The 19,020-nt window shown below is 44.7% G+C and overlaps 1 protein-coding gene across 1 annotated transcript in view; it reads right to left on the bottom strand.

Annotated features, from left to right (window-relative positions):
- The window catches only part of LOC126468364 (NPC intracellular cholesterol transporter 2 homolog a), a 68,758-nt gene extending 51,133 nt beyond the window's left edge, over positions 1-17,625 (bottom strand). The window contains exon 1 of the mRNA XM_050096544.1: positions 17,365-17,625. Coding sequence (XP_049952501.1) covers positions 17,365-17,446 — 82 coding nt within the window. The 5' untranslated portion in view covers positions 17,447-17,625. The remainder of the gene's footprint in view (positions 1-17,364) is intronic.
- Between the last annotated feature and the right edge of the window lie 1,395 nt (positions 17,626-19,020).

The following is a 19,020-nucleotide window of genomic DNA, read 5'->3' on the forward strand; positions in this document are numbered from 1 at the left end:
ATTCTTATTCAACTATAGGCTAAGGAAACTGGCTTGTTAAGACATTTTATTTGGATGACGTTACACACAGAGCGATTTTTCACGTCGACGCGGCGAATAAGCTGTTTTCCTGTGTTAAAACTATGGTGCGGATTCATTAACTGAAACTTCTGGGCTAAGTGCCCGTGTGCGAACAGTAGAAATTCGACCACTGCCTCCTAGCCCGGAAGTTTGAATTAATGAAGACGCCGGCTGTGATAGCCTACATTTCATGATGGTTCGGATTGTCATTCTCATCGATTATAACATTTAAACAGCATTTACGGTCAACATCTCAAAATACGTAGTTTTTACCGCCCCAATAATACATTGGCCTACGTTTGTATATCTAGGGGCGCTCTTTTTTCTTGCTGTAGTAAAACCGTATGCTCTACTCATATATTGTTATTTTTAACAGTAAATTTTAATGTCTATTTTAGATCTTTCATATCCATTCTACTACATGGTCTCTGCAAGATATGCGCATTTATTAACCGTTCCTATTTCACCTATTCGTTTTTTATACATTTTGCTTTGTGTATCACGAATTTAATTTTAAACAGAAATTCTGAAACCATTCTTGTTTTTTGCAGACGTTTCTTAATTCCTTTTTCGCATTTTATAAGAGATATCGTAATAACAATGTAAGAGAAAAATTGTATAGGCAATATTGTTAAACATGGCACATATCCAGGAATCAGACGATAAAGTGAATGCCAATGGAAGAAGAATCCTAAAGCATTCTACATATCATTGGCAGTTTCTTCGGTAGTTGTGCAATGAATATCCGTTTTTGCAAATGGAGCAGAAGTGATTGAAACAAAGCAGCTAGCAGGATAGCAATAAAATGAACTCGTGATTGCGTGTATAACTGGGAAGATGACGGCGTCACGCTGTTCTTGTTGGTGTTCGCAACCCATCTATACATAGTGGAGGAATGTGGTGAGCCGTGTGGTTCAGACACTGTCCTATCAATGGTGGCGAGTTTCATCCAGCTCCCGACAGCCTGCATGAACAACCTGACTACGTAGTATGGTTTTGTAGCATTTGGGAATTTCGTTCGGTTCATGGTCAAAGCGCGGAAATTTTTTGTATCTGATCGTGGGTTTTGTAGCCCTTTCCCGACACTCACAAGCGGACCAAGCCTAATCCTCATCACCAATTTCGTTCAAATTTATGGTATATGAAGGACTTTGCCAGAATGGAATGTGGACGAGGTGCGAGCTCCAAATGGGAAAAGTGTGTAGAAGAAATAGCATTTTGGGGGACGGTCGGGTGCGGTTTGAGCCATTTCATTTGTGTTAGCGAAGGTTCCAGGCAGCGGTTGTTGCGGAAAAAGAAATGCCTAGACCCCACATCTAGACCCTATGAGGAAACTAATTTCACTTTTTACGTGTAACTAGAAACGCACCAAAATAATGCTCAGGATATTGTATTTACTAATGGTTTTACAAGAACCACGAAAAGGAATATATATGTTGAGTAGGCATCCAGAAACTGTGGATGACTGCAGAGGAAATGGGAACGTCATCACATCAAAATCTGTTAAACCTGCAGCAACCAAAAATCTTTTTGGCTGATGTGATGAGATCCTACGTGAAGGAGAACAAATTTATTGTTACTTGTCTCGCAGCGAGGACAAACAAATCCACAAAAATAAGAGATTTTTCAAGATGAAGGATTGCCGTCTTTGAGGATTTCTTCCCCAAATGCGTCCCTTAGCGCAACCCTGCGCTTATTTCTTCTTATCGTCGGGTAAAGAATACGACCATAAAGCTTCAAGACTGTTCTTATGGAGAGAGGGAGAAGGTAAACAGATCCCGGGAAGACCGCTTCAGAATAAACTCCATTCTAAATTACTTGCTACCCTAGCCACTAACTGGCGAAACGATGCTTTGCTCCACAACTGTGCGATGATAAAGAGAGCCTTTCATCAATGTAAACCAAGCTATTTTTATAGAAGCTTTCAGTCAACCATATAATTGCAAAAATCCGGCGTTTTTAACGTGTGCAAGATGCTGAAAAAATTAACTACTTCGTATTTTTACGACGAATATCACCCCCAGACCTTGGAAATCATTAACTGAAAAATAATAAAAGTGTGCGGTTTTATACATTGTTTCCACTTTATAATCCCTTCCTGGAAATTCATTTGTAATTCTCAAGTTTCTTTTGGCTTTTCTAATCGTGCTTTTCATGCACATATAATAAAGATAATACACTCCTGGAAATGGAAAAAAGAACACATTGACACCGGTGTGTCAGACCCACCATACTTGCTCCGGACACTGCGAGAGGGCTGTACAAGCAATGATCACACGCACGGCACGGCGGACACACCAGGAACCGCGGTGTTGGCCGTCGAATGGCGCTAGCTGCGCAGCATTTGTGCACCGCCGCCGTCAGTGTCAGCCAGTTTGCCGTGGCATACGGAGCTCCATCGCAGTCTTTAACACTGGTAGCATGCCGCGACAGCGTGGACGTGAACCGTATGTGCAGTTGACGGACTTTGAGCGAGGGCGTATAGTGGGCATGCGGGAGGCCGGGTGGACGTACCGCCGAATTGCTCAACACGTGGGGCGTGAGGTCTCCACAGTACATCGATGTTGTCGCCAGTGGTCGGCGGACGGTGCACATGCCCGTCGACCTGGGACCGGACCGCAGCGACGCACGGATGCACGCCAAGACCGTAGGATCCTACGCAGTGCCGTAGGGGACCGCACCGCCACTTCCCAGCAAATTAGGGACACTGTTGCTCCTGGGGTATCGGCGAGGACCATTCGCAACCGTCTCCATGAAGCTGGGCTACGGTCCCGCACACCGTTAGGCCGTCTTCCGCTCACGCCCCAACATCGTGCAGCCCGCCTCCAGTGGTGTCGCGACAGGCGTGAATGGAGGGACGAATGGAGACGTGTCGTCTTCAGCGATGAGAGTCGCTTCTGCCTTGGTGCCAATGATGGTCGTATGCGTGTTTGGCGCCGTGCAGGTGAGCGCCACAATCAGGACTGCATACGACCGAAGCACACAGGGCCAACACCCGGCATCATGGTGTGGGGAGCGATCTCCTACACTGGCGGCCGTACACCACTGGTGATCGTCGAGGGGACACTGAAGAGTGCACGGTACATCCAAACCGTCATCGAACCCATCGTTCTACCATTCCTAGACCGGCAAGGGAACTTGCTGTTCCAACAGGACAATGCACGTCCGCATGTATCCCGTGCCACCCAACGTGCTCTAGAAGGTGTAAGTCAACTACCCTGGCGAGCAAGATCTCCGGATCTGTCCCCCATTGAGCATGTTTGGGACTGGATGAAGCGTCGTCTCACGCGGTCTGCACGTCCAGCACGAACGCTGGTCCAACTGAGGCGCAAGGTGGAAATGGCATGGCAAGCCGTTCCACAGGACTACATCCAGCATCTCTACGATCGTCTCCATGGGAGAATAGCAGCCTGGATTGCTGCGAAAGGTGGATATACACTGTACTAGTGCCGACATTGTGCATGCTCTGTTGCCTGTGTCTATGTGCCTGTGGTTCTGTCAGTGTGATCATGTGATGTATCTGACCCCAGGAATGTTCAATAAAGTTTCCCCTTCCTGGGACAATGAATTCACGGTGTTCTTATTTCAATTTCCAGGAGTGTATATTGAGCATTATTTCGGCTTATCTGCAGTGTAACGTAAAGACTGAAAAAAAAAACCACGCCGGCGGTCGCAGGTTCGAATCCTGCCTCGGGTACGGATGTGTGTGATGTACTTAGGTTAGTTAAACCTAGTAGTCCTAAGTTCTAGGGGACTCATGACCGTAGATGTTAAGTCCCATAGTGCTCAGAGCCACTTTAACTGAAAAAATGTATCCGCATAGGGACTCTACCGAACGATCCTCGTTACCTACTTTCCGCTGCGCCAACTGCGACCTGGAATCTACTGCCACAAGCAGCTCATGCCCTCTTTTTTTTCTAAACGCTTGGCCATCTGGAGCTGCCTCTTCCGTCACGCAATCCTGGCCAAGCAGTCCTGGCGTTGCGTCGACTAGTGCGGCAGCACAGTTTCACAGGGCGACCTCGCTTCCCTGCGTCTCCTAGCGTGATGCCTGTTCGTCAAACTGCGCATTCGGTTCCGTACTTGTCCGTGCGGTCACACGAGACTTTCGAAATAACGCCCGACAGGTAAGGCGGTGAGCTGCCTTGCTGTAAATGTTGAGTGTACCAAAACTTGTGTATTCACAACAACTTTCACAAAATTTCCACACGGGTTACAGAAGAAAAAAAAAAACAAACAAGAAAACAGTATGAGACAAGATACCTGCTCGATAGCCTAAGTACACAAGTGGCGAACCGGCAAGTGTCATTTTCTTTCGCATTTAGCCACTAATTTGGATTCCTCTCTGAATTATAGTGAAGTAGTTGTTTTGTAAAGTGTCTGATTAATCTACGCTCACTGGTGATCTACGTTCACTTGTGACATAATTCAAGACCATCAGTAGCTTTGGTAGGAGCGTTATATTCGTTCATCGTTCACTGCTCATTGCCCCTTGTAAGATTTTTTCAAAATTTTAGCTCTCATAAATATACTTTTCTTTTGCATTTTTAATACCCCTCACCCTAAACACAAACGCTGAAGGATGAGACTTCAGAATGACTCCAACCAGGGTCACAGGCAAGGAACTGATTTTTCTTACAGGTTTGGCTTGAATAAGCGGCTTTCCCTCCTAAGCATTCAAACCGTTTATGACCAGGAGCTGCTCCGAGTGAACTATCTTGCTGCAACGATCTAGAACTTCCTTACCGTAAGAATCCATCACTTCATAGGAGTTCGCGGTGTTGGATAACTTGATAGAAATTTCTCAGAAGCAGAGAGAGGAAGGAGCAATCTGTATTTGCTTTGAAAAACTTTTGATGACAGATTGCGTTCAATATTGACTGCAATCTTTGACGTTAAAACCACCTTCAAAACTATCACTGTTATATTTCCTAAGAGGAAGTTATGTGCAGGGAATTTGTTTATATATACCATGGGAGCTGATAGCCAGGCCGTCAATGGTCTTTAAACTTTCAGTGGAAGAACGGGGTAGCATCCCAACTTTTCCGATCCTGAAAATAAGTGAACTAGGTCATCGATAAACGTACGTACAACATACAATGATAAGCCAAAACATTATGACCGCTGCAGACACGTGACGCAACAACCAAAGTATGTAGCAGACACGGACCGGGGATCACCTAGGGAGTATATGGGCTGGAGGGAAATTCTTTGAGATAAGCGACTTTGACAAACGGCTGATTATTATTACGCAGAGCCGGTGAACCAGTATCTCTAAAACACGAAGCTGGTCGAATGTTCATGTCTTAAACATCTACGGAAAGAGGTAGGACAGTGAAACTACTACTAGGCGCTAAATGGTTGGTCGTCCACGAATCTTCACAGAACGCAGAGTTCTGAGGTTCGTCTGCTCTGTGGAGTAGGAAAGACGGTGATCTGTAGCATTTCTGCCGAAAGAGCACAATGCTTGAGCACACGGTTCACCGTACATTGTTGAACATGGAGCTCCGCACGAGACGACGCCTATGTGTTCACATGTTGACCCAACGACATCGTCAATTACGATTGCAACGTGCACGGGACCATCGGGATTCGAGCTCTTCGAGTGACTCACATTTTTGCTACACTAGGTCGATGGTCGTCTCTCCAAACGCAGTCATCGAGAACGGCGGCTCGAAAGTGCAGCGCTCCACGGATGCATACTGGTGGGAGCAGTATTTTTATATGAGAGCATTCTCCTGTGCTTGCATGGGATCCGTGGTAATAATCTGAGACACGCTGATAGCCGTGAGTCACCTGAATACCTTCCTGCTTGATGTCTTCACCGACGGCGATGCCATCTTACAGCAGGGTAATTGTTCGTGTCTCGCAGACAAACGTGCGACAGTGATTTGACGAGCATCATGGTGAACTCACGATGTCTCGCCGACCAAATTCACCTGATGTAAATCCTATGGAACCAACTGGGTCGCTATCAAATGCCATCATCGCGTACCCAAAACAGCGGCCGTTATTTACGCGAATTACATGACGTGTGCGTAGACACCTAATGCCACATACCTCCGCAACTCTTATCAGTAAACTGTCGGATAATATGCAGAATCAGTGATGTATTTCGTTCCAAAGACGGACAAACAAGCTATTAGGCAGGCGGCCATAACGTTTAGGTGCACCGATGTAAACTGAACAACTTAAGTCTATAGAATAAAAACCTATACGTCTATTCTGGATGTAACGTAAATACAGTGAGGTAAATACCCAATAAAACTATACTAACACCTCTTTAATGTGCTAGTTAGATGCAAAAAGTAGTACTGTCGGTACTAACTTACGACGTCACAGGTCACATGTGGGAGACAGAACTCTGGAGCATCTTACGGAAGAAACGTCAGGAATTCTGAGACTACTAAAAACGCTACTGCAAGGAAGAAGGAAGACAGATGTGATCCGCGCAAAAAAACTTTTTTGTGGAGTAAATGTGACCTTCAGAACTATAGAAGTAGTGCTAACTAACCAAAAATAGCTTCCTAACATATTCAAACTGCGTACCGGACCGGGATCCTAACGCGGGACCTTTACCTTTCGTGAGCAAATGCTTTACCGACTAGCTACCTTAGAAGTATTCACAACCCGTCCTCAGCTGCGGCAGGACCTCGTCTCCTACCTTCCACACTTCACAGAACGTAGGAGATTAAGTACTGCCGGAGTTGTGAGGACGGCTCATTAGTCCTGCTTAGGTAGCTCAGTCGGTAAAACACTTGCTCATAAAGGTCCCGAGTTCGACTCCCGGTCCGGCATACCGTTTCATTTCAGCACACACAGCAAAAATTTCATTCTGGGAACAAAAACTATTTGTTTTGTAACTCTTCAGGCTTTCCCGGCGGGATCTTGACATGTGGAATAATCGGGTCTACTGCCGGATGTTTGTGTCACTGTGGCACAATATTTCGGCCACGTAACTCGTTGCCTTCTTCAGGTGCTACCTGAGACAGCCGTACTGGAGGATCTTGTCCATACTGAGCATACGAGTTACGTGGCCGAAATATTGTGCCAGAGCGACACAAACATCCGGCAGTAGACCCGATTATTCCACATGTCAATATTTCTTTTGTCAGCGACCAGCCTTGTTATGTGTGAGCGGCGTAATATTACGCGAAACGGAGTGCCACCGAGAGAAAGTGAGTCTCGAGAGAAAGCGAAATGCATGGTCGTTGAAAGACCGAGCGCCATGAAGGCGGCTGTTTGAATGTGAGCCACGCACGCTCAGGCATCGAGGTGCGTATTCCAGTTGCCCATTCGAACCGTCTTCAGTGCAGTGCAGTGCAGTGCAGTATTCATACGCACCCAAGCTTGTGAAATGCCACGGTAGCTCGTCTCGCAACGATCCCACACTCTACAAGTGATCACAACGCACAGAAGTGTTGGTCCACACACGCTGCACTTTGAAATGACGTTCGCCAATAAAATGTCTGCGAAATTTCATATTGACTGTTGATAGACTCCACTGCCACAAATGAAAGGACGACGAATTTGTTTCTTAAGAGTGCGAAAAGAACCATATTTTTTGAAGGGACGGACAACTATGGGCAAGAAAACTGGAAATACGAAAAATACTAACTGGGCCCACAGTTACACACCTGTTAGATGACCATATCGTTTGCTGCTTAGTTTTTCGTTTTTTATACTATTGCTCTGTTTTGGCATTAGGCTGTTTTAGGTATCGCGCACCTAAATAAATTTTCTCGACTGTATGATCAATATACTGCTCTCTTGCAAGTTTAGGTCATAAATAACGTCTATAAGCCTGTACTTCTGAGTGCCGATCAAATGACATCTGCAGTAAGAAGAACGAAGTTACTGACACGATTTACACACAAGAGAGAGAGAGAGAGAGAGAGAGAGAGAGAGAGAGAGAGAGAGAGAGAGAGAGAGAGAGAGAGATACTGTCAACAAATTTCTTTGAGCTTTAAGTACCTAAAAGTGGCCGAAGGTACAAATCACACAACAGGATGAAAACAAAAACTGAAACAGACAGTTGAAAGTGGGATGAAATCTAAGAAATATTCTTTTTAATTCGTGGTCCAATGCTTTAAAGCATTTTCATGGGTTTGTGTGGAATAAGATGAAGTATCTCGATGTAATATCTTCTTAGTCTATGAAGTTTTATTACTACACTGAATTACATAGTGGTATGTTCCGTTTGTGTTATGGCTGATTTCTGTAGTGAAGCGATGATCATAGAACGTGGGGTCAAGAGCATCAGGAGGTTCCGAGCTTAATGCAGTATCCGACGAACGAATCAAACAAAAATGTACTACCCCATTATTGTTAGACAATACGACAAAAGTTCGGACTGGGCACACACGTTACTCGAACCATTATCTGTGACTATTTCTTTTTCAACTTTCTGGCTAAATACTGATAATTTTTCCATCACCCGATTTCGAACCAGCTACTTTCACAACAAGAGTCACTGCATTGTACCTTATGAACCTCCTGTAACAGACAGGAAAGTCGATCAAGAGATGTGAATGAAAGGAGCAAATGCAAATAGAAAACTAACGCTTGTGAAAATTACGGAGGGTGCTGAAAAGTAATGCTTCCGAATTTTGTGAAAACTTAAAACTTTTTAAACGAAACAAACGTCATTACAGTATTACTAGTTTATTCTTTTCTGCATATTCGTAACTCTCTGCAGCAAGAGGGCCCCGAATTGTGGCTGTAACATGGTGGTACGTATCTTAACTGAGGGGTACGAGACGAAGAGTGTTACAATCGCTTCGAATTTTTATGAGTTCGTCCACACACGTGGAGCACCCCCTCTCTCAGAATGAGAATGTCAGAGCACTACACGAGCGCTGCGACATCTGCAACAATCCGACGTCTTAGGTTCATTGTCATCGATTATTCTCCACGCAGTTCTGACTTGGCCCCATCCGGTTTTGTTTCCAAAACTTCAAGAACACCGTCCAGGACCTGACTTTGATAGTGATGAAGCGATGCAAGCATAGGTGAGGTTGTGTCAACAAGTCATTCTAGAGTGGCGGTATCAACAAACTGGCGTCCGCCCCAGGTAGCTGAGTGGTCAGCGCGACAAAATGTCAATTCTAAGGGCCCGGGTTCGATTCCCGGCTGGGTCAGAGATTTTCTCCACGCGGGGACTGGGTGTTGTGTTGTCCTACTCATCATCATTTCATCTCCATCGACGCGCAAGTCGCCGAAGTGGCATCAAATCGAAAGACTTGCACCCGGCGAACGGTCTACCCGACGGGAGGCCCTAGTCACCCGACATTTCATTTCAACAAACCGGTCTCTCGATGGGAGAAAGAGGTTCGTTGCCTCTTTGACATGAGAAATAATTTTATACTTTAAGAAAGATGTAGAATGTTAATCATGTTGGTTTTATTTAAATAAGTTTTCACATAAATTTGGAGGTATTACTTTTTAGTACGTTCTCGTATATACAAAGATCTTGGTACGGCTTACAATCCATTTCTTAACATTTATCTGCGGTGTCAGAATTCCCTTTCATGCCTTTTATAATACAGTATACTGATTATTTTTTTCGGTTTATTTGCAGTGTAAGCAACTTCAAAATTAAAATAAAAGTTTCGCTTTAGGAAGCCGATCCCACGACCCTCTTATTAAACATCTGTATTCTTTCTACTGCGTCAACTGCTCCTTGGAAACCATGTTAACATAAACATGGTCATGAAACGCCCAACTCGTGCCAGTAACGCCATTTTTCTCTCAAAGCTTGGTAGCGTGGAGCTCACATTCTACCACTTTCAATTTTGGCCAAGCCCTGCATATGTGATAAATCTGAACGAAATCTGTGATGAATAGGTGCGTCCTGTTCGTAGTGTATGTGCTCTCTGTAGCGCTCCATAGCAGGCTCCAAAGACATGGTAGCGCCCAACACGTATTCAGCCATCCTTGTCTGGCAGGTTGAAGCGTGTCCAAGACCACCATATAGCTGATAGCTCAGCACACAGCGACATCTTCACGTGTAATAGAAGTCTTTATTTATGGGTGGAGGAAGCTGACGTAATGGCGTGCATGACAGCATGTAAGTCTAAGGCAAACTGCGTGGAACCGAAGACACCGACTGGTTCACAGCAACCAATAAGGTGGGCGACGCTGTACAGCGTTCTGCGGGTGTCATTTATTGTTATCACAGCCCTCTTATACGAAAGTCACATGCGCTGCCGTGTCTGAACTGCATGTTCTGTGCCAGCCATGACTCACCACGAGGCCCAATTCTGTGACAAGTGTTACGTTCGAACTCTGTGACACGCTGATGTTTCAACCTGTGATGTCGATGAGACGTACTGTAACTTCCTTACCTGTCTTCGCTTCTATTTATTAGGTGACTATTGGTGGAATGTCACCCGAGAGCGCTTGCTGCAGAGCTGAAGTGCTCTCAGCACTATAACCATTTGTCGCCGATACACCTACATATCGTATTTTTTATACATTCTGCACTGTTCCTTCTGAACTGTACAATTATCAATAAAGTTGTCGTAGCTGAGCACTTCAACACGTTCCACAAACGAGTACCAATTCTTGCAATTATCTCTTTCCAAGAAGCAAAGCTTTTCACCCACGTGGAAATGAAGTTTGGATTCAGTGTCTACTCGATATTATTGGCGAACTTTTGGGAAGGAAATCTAAGGAAATAGTGCTCTTCTCGAAGTAATTATGTCGGAAATCTAAGCCTTGATCCTCGGGAACGCGAATCATGTCGGCAACCATAAGCGGTTTAGGGAACTCTAACCCTTGGCAACACAAATCCAATGTGCTAACCAATGCGCCACCTCGCTTGGTCTTTTTACTCGGTGTAAATAGGTTAGGAATAATAAATGCCTTATCAAAGCATCACTAGTCTAACACCTAATTTCCTTGGTCGCCTCTGTCTTCATTAGCAAACCGAGTCATCCCATGAAGCGCATCCAGTGGTAGTGGGCAGGGGGAGGCAGTAAAGCTACAAAATCACAGTACGCAGGACTTTTCTTATATCTACAAATACTGCTCGAGGCGACCGTAGACGCCAATAACCAACCGAGAATCGACAAATTTAACGTGTGTAGGCGCTTTGGACAACCGATGACCAGCTTTTTTTTCCCGAGCGGTCGGTTGGGTAAGAGAACGAGTGTTGACCGCCCCGCCTCCCCCCGGGAAAAGTTCATCTTTCGTCGCAACCGCTGAGTATAGCGCTCGAGACGTGCCAAGGCTGCACACTAAGTTAATTGGTCGGTTGGCATGCGTGCGGCCCGACGAACCGACAAAACCAACAAGATTACACGGCAATGTATTTTCATATATATGAAGATAGTAACTGTTCTCGAATGAATAGATACCATTGATGACCGTGCAGCTTCTCTAGAATAAATGATAATTGAAACCATCAGCTGCCGACAGGTGGTGTTTATATACATCGATGGGGACAGCTGAAAATGTGTGCCCAGACCGGGACTCGAACCCGGGAACTCCTGCTTACATGGCAGACGCTCTATCCATCTGAGCCACCGAGGATGCAGATGAATAGCGCGACTGCAGGGACTTATCCCTTGCACGCTTCCCGTGAGACCCACATTCCCAACTGTCCACAATTCTATATATATCTAATGTACCTAACATATTTGCCCATCCACTCATTGCTCGCGCACACTTTGGCGATTCCCGTAAGTGTTCGGACAACCTGTGCGCATTCGCACAGACGAAGGTCAGTGGCTGGGTAGCCTTTAACTATATATATGAAGATAGTAACTGTTCTCGAAAGAACAGATACCATTGATGGCCTTGGAGCTTCTCTAGAATAAATGATGATTAATTGAAACCCTCAGCTGCCGACAGGTGGTGTTGATACACCTCGATGGGGAAAGCTGAAAATGTATGGCCCGACCGGGACTCAAACCCGGGATCTCCTGCTTACATGGCAGACGCTCTATCCATCTGAGCCACCGAGGACACGGCAGCTAAGGGTTTCAATTAATCATCATTTATTCTAGAGAAGCTCCAAGGCCATCAATGGTATTTGTTCTTTCCAGAACAGTTACTATCTTCATATATATAGTTAAAGGCTACCCAGCCACTGACCGTCTGTGCAAATGCGCACAGGTTGCCCGAACTCTTACGGGAATCGCCAAAGTGTGCGCGAGTAATGAGTGGATGGGCAAATATGTTAGATACATTAGATATATATAGAATTGTGGACAGTTGGGAATGTGGGTCTCACGGGTAGCGTGCAAGGGATAAGTCCCTGCAGTCGCACTATTCATCTGTGTCCTCGGTGGCTCAGATGGATAGAGCGTCTGCCATATAAGCAGGAGATCCCGTGTTCGAGTCCCGATCGGGCCACACATTTTCAGCTGTCCCCATCGAGGTATATCGACAACACCTGTCGGCAGCTGATGGTTTCAATTATTTAATGATTTTCAATCTGAAAAGCTCGCATTTACTGCAAAAGGCTGAGGCTGAAATCAGATTGCGACTGGCACTCTAGCAAGGACTCTTGTTGGCACGCAGTGTTTTGCATCGCTGAGTTGCCCGAGACGAGGGCGATGCTCGTGCAGTCGGCTGATCCGTGCCGTTAATGTGGACGCAGCCGGAGTAAAAGTCTGCCCGAAACAATGGCCCATTTACACTAAAGGCGGCTCGTTACGGGGCACCCGCGGTCTGGCAGCATCAGCACGGCCGCCGCAAAGGAGGACGGCTCAGCAGCGAAAGGGCGTCACCTTCTGGGTGGGCCTTCACACCGATTATCGACGCCTGATAGGCTGGCACGCTACTGGCTTAAGTCACCTACAGCGGCATTGACTTAATTTACAAAACTAGGTGTTTGGGTTCCCTGTAACTGTTTAGAACGTATGAGGTCACCTCGACTGTTCATTGGCGTTTTGTGAAAATGGTTCAAATGGCTCTGAGCACTATGGGACTTAACATCTAAGATGATCAGTCCCCTAGAACTTAGAAATACTTAAACCTAACTAACCTAAGGACACACAGCCATGCCCGAGGCAGGGATTCGAACCTGCGGTCATAGTGGTCGCGCGGTTCCAGACTGTAGCGCCTAGAACCGCTCGGCCACCTGGGCCGGCGGCGTTTTGTGTATTAAGAGTGAGTCATTCCATTGGCGTTGCCATAAACAACACAGTCTTCTAACGCAGACAACTAGTACAACGGATTTGCAGTGGAAGTAAAATTTATTGCTTCCTTGCACTGGCAGAGACGTGGAAATTTAGTAAAAACGAGTGTGAATTTAAGGCACCGATAAGCCAAATTTTAGCCGTATCTAAACTGATCTGATTTAGTCATTCACAAATCATCTCTCAATGCTGTAGCATTTGTCACAACTCTGCTCACGACCCGTGAGAACAGGCAATTGAATAGGTGGGTTACATTTAGATACCACGGAAAAAAGGTTCCTGCTTCGAGACGCAGAATAAACATTCACATAAAATTTAGGGAAATTTTTCGAAATTTAATCATTACACACAAAAATTACACCTTTTAATAAGATCCACAATTTAATTCTGGTTAATTCAGCGTCAGAGAGGACTATGTTAACGCTATGTAATCAGTTAAGAGTACTTGCCATCTATTATTGTTTTTTCTGTCCGAGAACTTTTTCAAAAACGTGTAAATACGGCAACTGTTTGCATGTAGCTGTTTATAGAAACCAGATGGTGTCCCTGATGAAATCTCGTAATCAGGTTCATAAATATTGAATGACAAAAGTTCTTCTAGTAAGTATTTTATTAGGGACTCCTCGAAGGTAATCACTCCCTTTGCATTATAAGTGAGAATTTCACGATGCAATACCTATAACCTCGAAGTAGAATATTTCAGATGCGACAGAACACTGAAGTTCACTTTCATGCTTTTGAATCTTTAAAACTGAACTCTTGTCAATGACTAGAATGTAGTGGAATTTTGAAGATTCTGATGCCTGTCCCACATAACATATGAACTGCATACAGCAACAGCCAGCGTAAATTCCAAACGTACTGATCATTCGGAACAACGATTTTTACATTTATTCTGTAAGGGATGAATAAGTGGATCACATGTTCTTTCGATTAGCCGGATATTCTACCGATATCTGCTACTTAATTGGATTTTGTGGCAAACAGAACGAAGCACATTGTCTTTGAGAACGGTCAGGTGTGCCTCTAACGTATGATCATACCGATATCATTTGTGTTACACCTGGGACCAGGGAGATGTTCGCAACAAACTTTTCTGCTGAAGCGTTTCTATAGAGTGAATTAGTGGGCACATAAAAACCGCGTGACTACCTCCTACGGCAGCCTAAAGTAAAGACTCGCCTGTTGTACAGGAATTTCAAGTTACGCAATGTAGGGTAACTTCACTGACACACACACACACACACACACACACACACACACACACACACACACACACACACACACACACACTGAATGCGGTATTTTGCATGTGATTTGACATTCTCTTCGTTTGTCATGCAGTTTCGTATTTTTTAATGCATTATCCAGTAATAATCTCCAGCCACCTGTACTATCCTCAAAGTGTGTATTTTGTTGTGTGTATTTTGGGCTATTTATATATTACCTTCACAATTTCTATATCGTTCTGATATGATCGTTGGATGAATAATTATAACGGAGTTACCGCAAGTAGAAGAACTGAAGAGAATTCAAATTATGTTTCAGTTCGTTTTTGTTTACAAAAATGTAACTTCTCGATGTGCACCGAGTCAATACCACGGTTAACTTTCGTAAAGCGAGACGAGCGGAACAACAAAATGTGAATTAGCTGCTGTTTTTATACATTCGCCAGTTGTAACTACGTAGTCATTTGATAATGGCTTAAAAAGTGAAAACGGATTGCTAATATACGTACAGACATTTTCTCCGTCCTCTCCGATTTACGTTTTCTGAAACTAGTTCAGGTGAATACTTACCTAGTTATTTCATCACGAGCACGACAGATTCACACCTGCAGTTCTCTCCCACTGAGCTGTATGACACCCTGTCCACATACAGAAGAACAGCGCGAATGATAACTATCACGATCAAGACTAAGTCTTAAAGAGGTCTTTGATCAGTATTTAGTACAAATACTAAATACTGATCATAGACCTCTTTAAGACTTAGTGTGACGTAGCTCTTAGACATGCAGGAGAATAAATGCTGAAAAATCTGATGAATCTGCGGGCGCACTAACGAGGTTTAGTATCTCAAATCCTACTACAAAACTTTCAGGTCTAATTATATTCATTATCTTACGTATCTGCTCAGTACACGCGGCGCAAACAGGAACCATACGCTATGTTTTCATCCGCTAATGGATCGGAAACAATGATTCTTGTGTTTATGGATGTTTAGACCCAATTCAGATGTGTAAAATCTGATAATGTATAGCGTTTGGTTTTCATTCTACTAATTGTAGAAAACGTGGAGCAGCCTGTAGAAGCACGCTTTTGGGTCTACCATGCTGGTTATTAGCTTCATTCCGTAAACAAGGGGCTGGTAAACTTCCAAGCGTTGCATTTGCGTGGTATGTATTACGAAATTGTCACGGAGCTCGGCTGAGGGGTGCTAGTGTTGACATTGTAAAGTGGGAAGTACTGTTTGGTGTCTAAACTGCAAACAAAACTTTGATAGAACGATTATTGATGAAGCTACGGTATCTAACAAAATAAAGTCTCCGATCGAAATAGAAGTCTTAATTTACTATCCGCAATGTAGGTTGTTTTGACGAGAACCGGGACTGTTCCGAGCATATGTTTTTATTAATGCAGAAAACAGCTTTTCTCTGGCTCTTTTGAAGTTTCAAATACGAATAATATAGCTTCGTATCATCCTGTACATTTAAATAGTAGAGGATGTAGCCAGTAGCATATACACGGAGCCACTTTAAGTTTCCTTAATCACATGGTTCAAATGGCTCTGAGCCTAGAACTTAGAACTAATTAAACCTAACTAACCTAAGGACATCACACATATCCATGCCCGAGTTTCCTTAATCTACGGAACTGGTATACTGTATGTTCGAAGAACAGTGGCTATTTTCATAATCAGTCTTCTGAAGGTAACTTCATCTACATGGATGCTCTGCAAATCACACTTTAAGTGGCTGGCAGAGGTTTCATCTGAGCATCAGAATTCTCTATTATTCCCATCTCTTATAGCGCGCGGAAGAAAAACTCCAGTATCTTCCCGTGCGAGCTCTGATTTCCCTTATTTTATCATGGTGATCGTTTCTCCCTATGTAGGTCGCCGTCAACAAAATATTTTCGCATTCGGAGAAGAAAGTTTGTGATTGGAACTTTTTTTTACAAAGATTCCACCGCAAGGAAAAACGCCTTTGTTTTAATTATGTCCATCCCAAATTCTGTATCATTTCAGTAACGCTCTCCCGTTTCGCGATAATACAAAACGTGGTGCCTTTCTTTGAACTTTTTAGATGTACTCCGTCAAGTTAATGTGCCAAGGCGCGCAGCAGTATTCTAAACGAGAACGGACGAGCGCAGTGCAGGCAGTCTAGTAGATCTGTTAGATTTACGCAGTTCTTGGTTAACCTTCCCCACATTTTCTTTGTGTTCCTTCCAAACTAAACTGTTTGTAATTGTAATTCCTAGGTATTTAGTTGAATTGATCACACTTAGATTTGACAGATTTATCGCGTAATCGAAGTTTAACGGATTCCTTTTAGCACTCATGTGGATGACCTCATACTTTTCGTTATTTAGGGTCAACTGGTAATTTTCGCACCATACAGATGTTTTTTTAAATCTGTTTTGCAATTTAGTTTTGATCTTCTGACGACTTTACTAGTCGATAAACGACAGCGTCATCTGCAAACAACCTAAGACGGCTGTTCAGATTGCCTCCCACATCGTTTGTATAGATAATGAACAGCAAAGGTTCTAACACTGCCTTGGGGAAGCCAGAATTCACTTCAGTTTTACTCTGCGCCTTTCCGACAATTACTACAAACTACGACCTCTCTGACAGGAAATCACAAATCCAGTCGCATAACTGAGACGATATTCCATAAGCACGCAACTTCACTAGAAGCCGCTTGTGTGGTACAATGTCAAAAACTTTGCGGAAATCCAGAAATTCGGAATCAAATTGGAATCCCTTGTCAATAGCACTCAGTACTTCGGGCATACTCTGCAATACGCAAAATACAGTTGCACGAGGAACTGTTTAGGTAATAGCTACCATCTCGCATGTAATTTATCGTACAGCTACATTTTCACACGAATTGGGATAGTACGAAAGCAACTGTCTGGCAGTTGCAGCGACCCACCTGTACCGCAGTGCTTGACTGCTGTGGCTGCCGCCATGGCTGGCAGCAGCGCGGCTAGCATCAAGGCGACGAAGCGGGCCATGCTCCCTGCTGTGTGTTGTGGCTGGCGGTGAGACGTCGACTAACCGCTGCACCGTGCTGTTGCTGCGCTGCGCTCCGCTCCGCTGCCCCACTGGACTGGCTTCGGCCGGCCGCTACCTGCAGACTCACAGACACACACAACGCGCCGCCGGGCCCCGCTTTCACTCGCTCTAGCTGCGGCTATGCTGACCCCTCCAGCGCTACACCGACGCCGGCAGACACGGAAGTCCAGACCCGCGGCTACGGCCGCTACTAGACTTTATAGCCCACCGTACGAGACGAGCGTGCAAACACACGGGCAAGGAGACACTCTGACATGTAGTTCATATAGATTATGATCCGCAAGGGCAGGGTTATTCAGGGACGCCAAATAACCCTATCGTTCTCTACATGGCATACGCTGCTGCATAAAGAACTCCAGCCATCTCTGTGTGTTAAGGCCGCTACACACGCACCAATTTATCGACAGACCGTCCGCCCCGGTAGCTGAATGGTCAGCGTGACAGACTGTCAATCCTAAGGGCCCGGGTTAGATTCGTCGGAGATTTTCTCCGCTCAGGGACTGGGTGTTGTGTTGTCCTAATCATCATCATTTCATCCCCATCGACGCGCAGGTCGCCGAAGTGGCGTCAAATCGAAAGACCTGCACCAGGCGAACGGTCTACCCGACGGGAGGCCCTAGCCACACGACGTTTCCATTTCCATCGACAGACCGACCAATTTCGTGGCAGTCTACACACGTCCCAACCGACAGCACTCAGCGATTACAGCGCCGCCCTATTGTTCTCATTTACTCATCTTCAAATGGTTCAAATGGCTCTGAGCACTATGGGACTTAACAGCTGAGGTCATCAGTCACCTAGAACTTACAACTACTTAAACCTAACTAACTTAAGGACGTCACACACATCCATTGCCGTGGCAGGATTCGAACCTGCGAACGTAGCACTCGCGCGGTTCCGGACTGAAGCACCTAGAACCGCTCGGCCACCACGGCCAGTTGCTCACCTTCAATTCATAGTGTTTAGGCCGATATTGCACTATCATATTTTTTTGTCAAAGTTGATATGTCAAATATTAATGTCAAAGAAATTTGATGGTGTAATAGGGAATTTAAGGAGATGGGACCTGGATAATCTGACTAAACCAGACGTTGTACAGAGTTTCAGGGAGAGAATAAAGGAATAACTGACAGGAGTGGGGGAAAGAAATACAGTAGAAGAAGAATGGGTAGCTCTGAGGGATGAAGTAGTGAAGGCAGCAGAGGATCAAGTAGGTAAAAAGACGAGGGCTGGTAGAAACCCTTGGGTAACAGAATAAATATTGAATTTAATTGATGAAAGGAGAAAATATAAAAATGCAGTAAATGAAGCAGGCAAAAATGAATACAAACGTCTCAAAAATGAGATCGACATGGAGTGCAAAATGGCTAAGCGGGGATGGCTAGAGGATAAATTTAATGATATAGAGCCTTATCTCACTAGGGGTGAGATAGATACTGCCTACAGGATAATTAAAGAGACCTTCGGAGAAAAGAGAACCACTTGTATGAATATCAAGAGCTCAGATGCAAAG

Source organism: Schistocerca serialis, chromosome 1 (genome assembly GCF_023864345.2).
Source record: "Schistocerca serialis cubense isolate TAMUIC-IGC-003099 chromosome 1, iqSchSeri2.2, whole genome shotgun sequence".
NCBI classification, from domain to species: Eukaryota; Metazoa; Arthropoda; class Insecta; order Orthoptera; family Acrididae; genus Schistocerca; species Schistocerca serialis.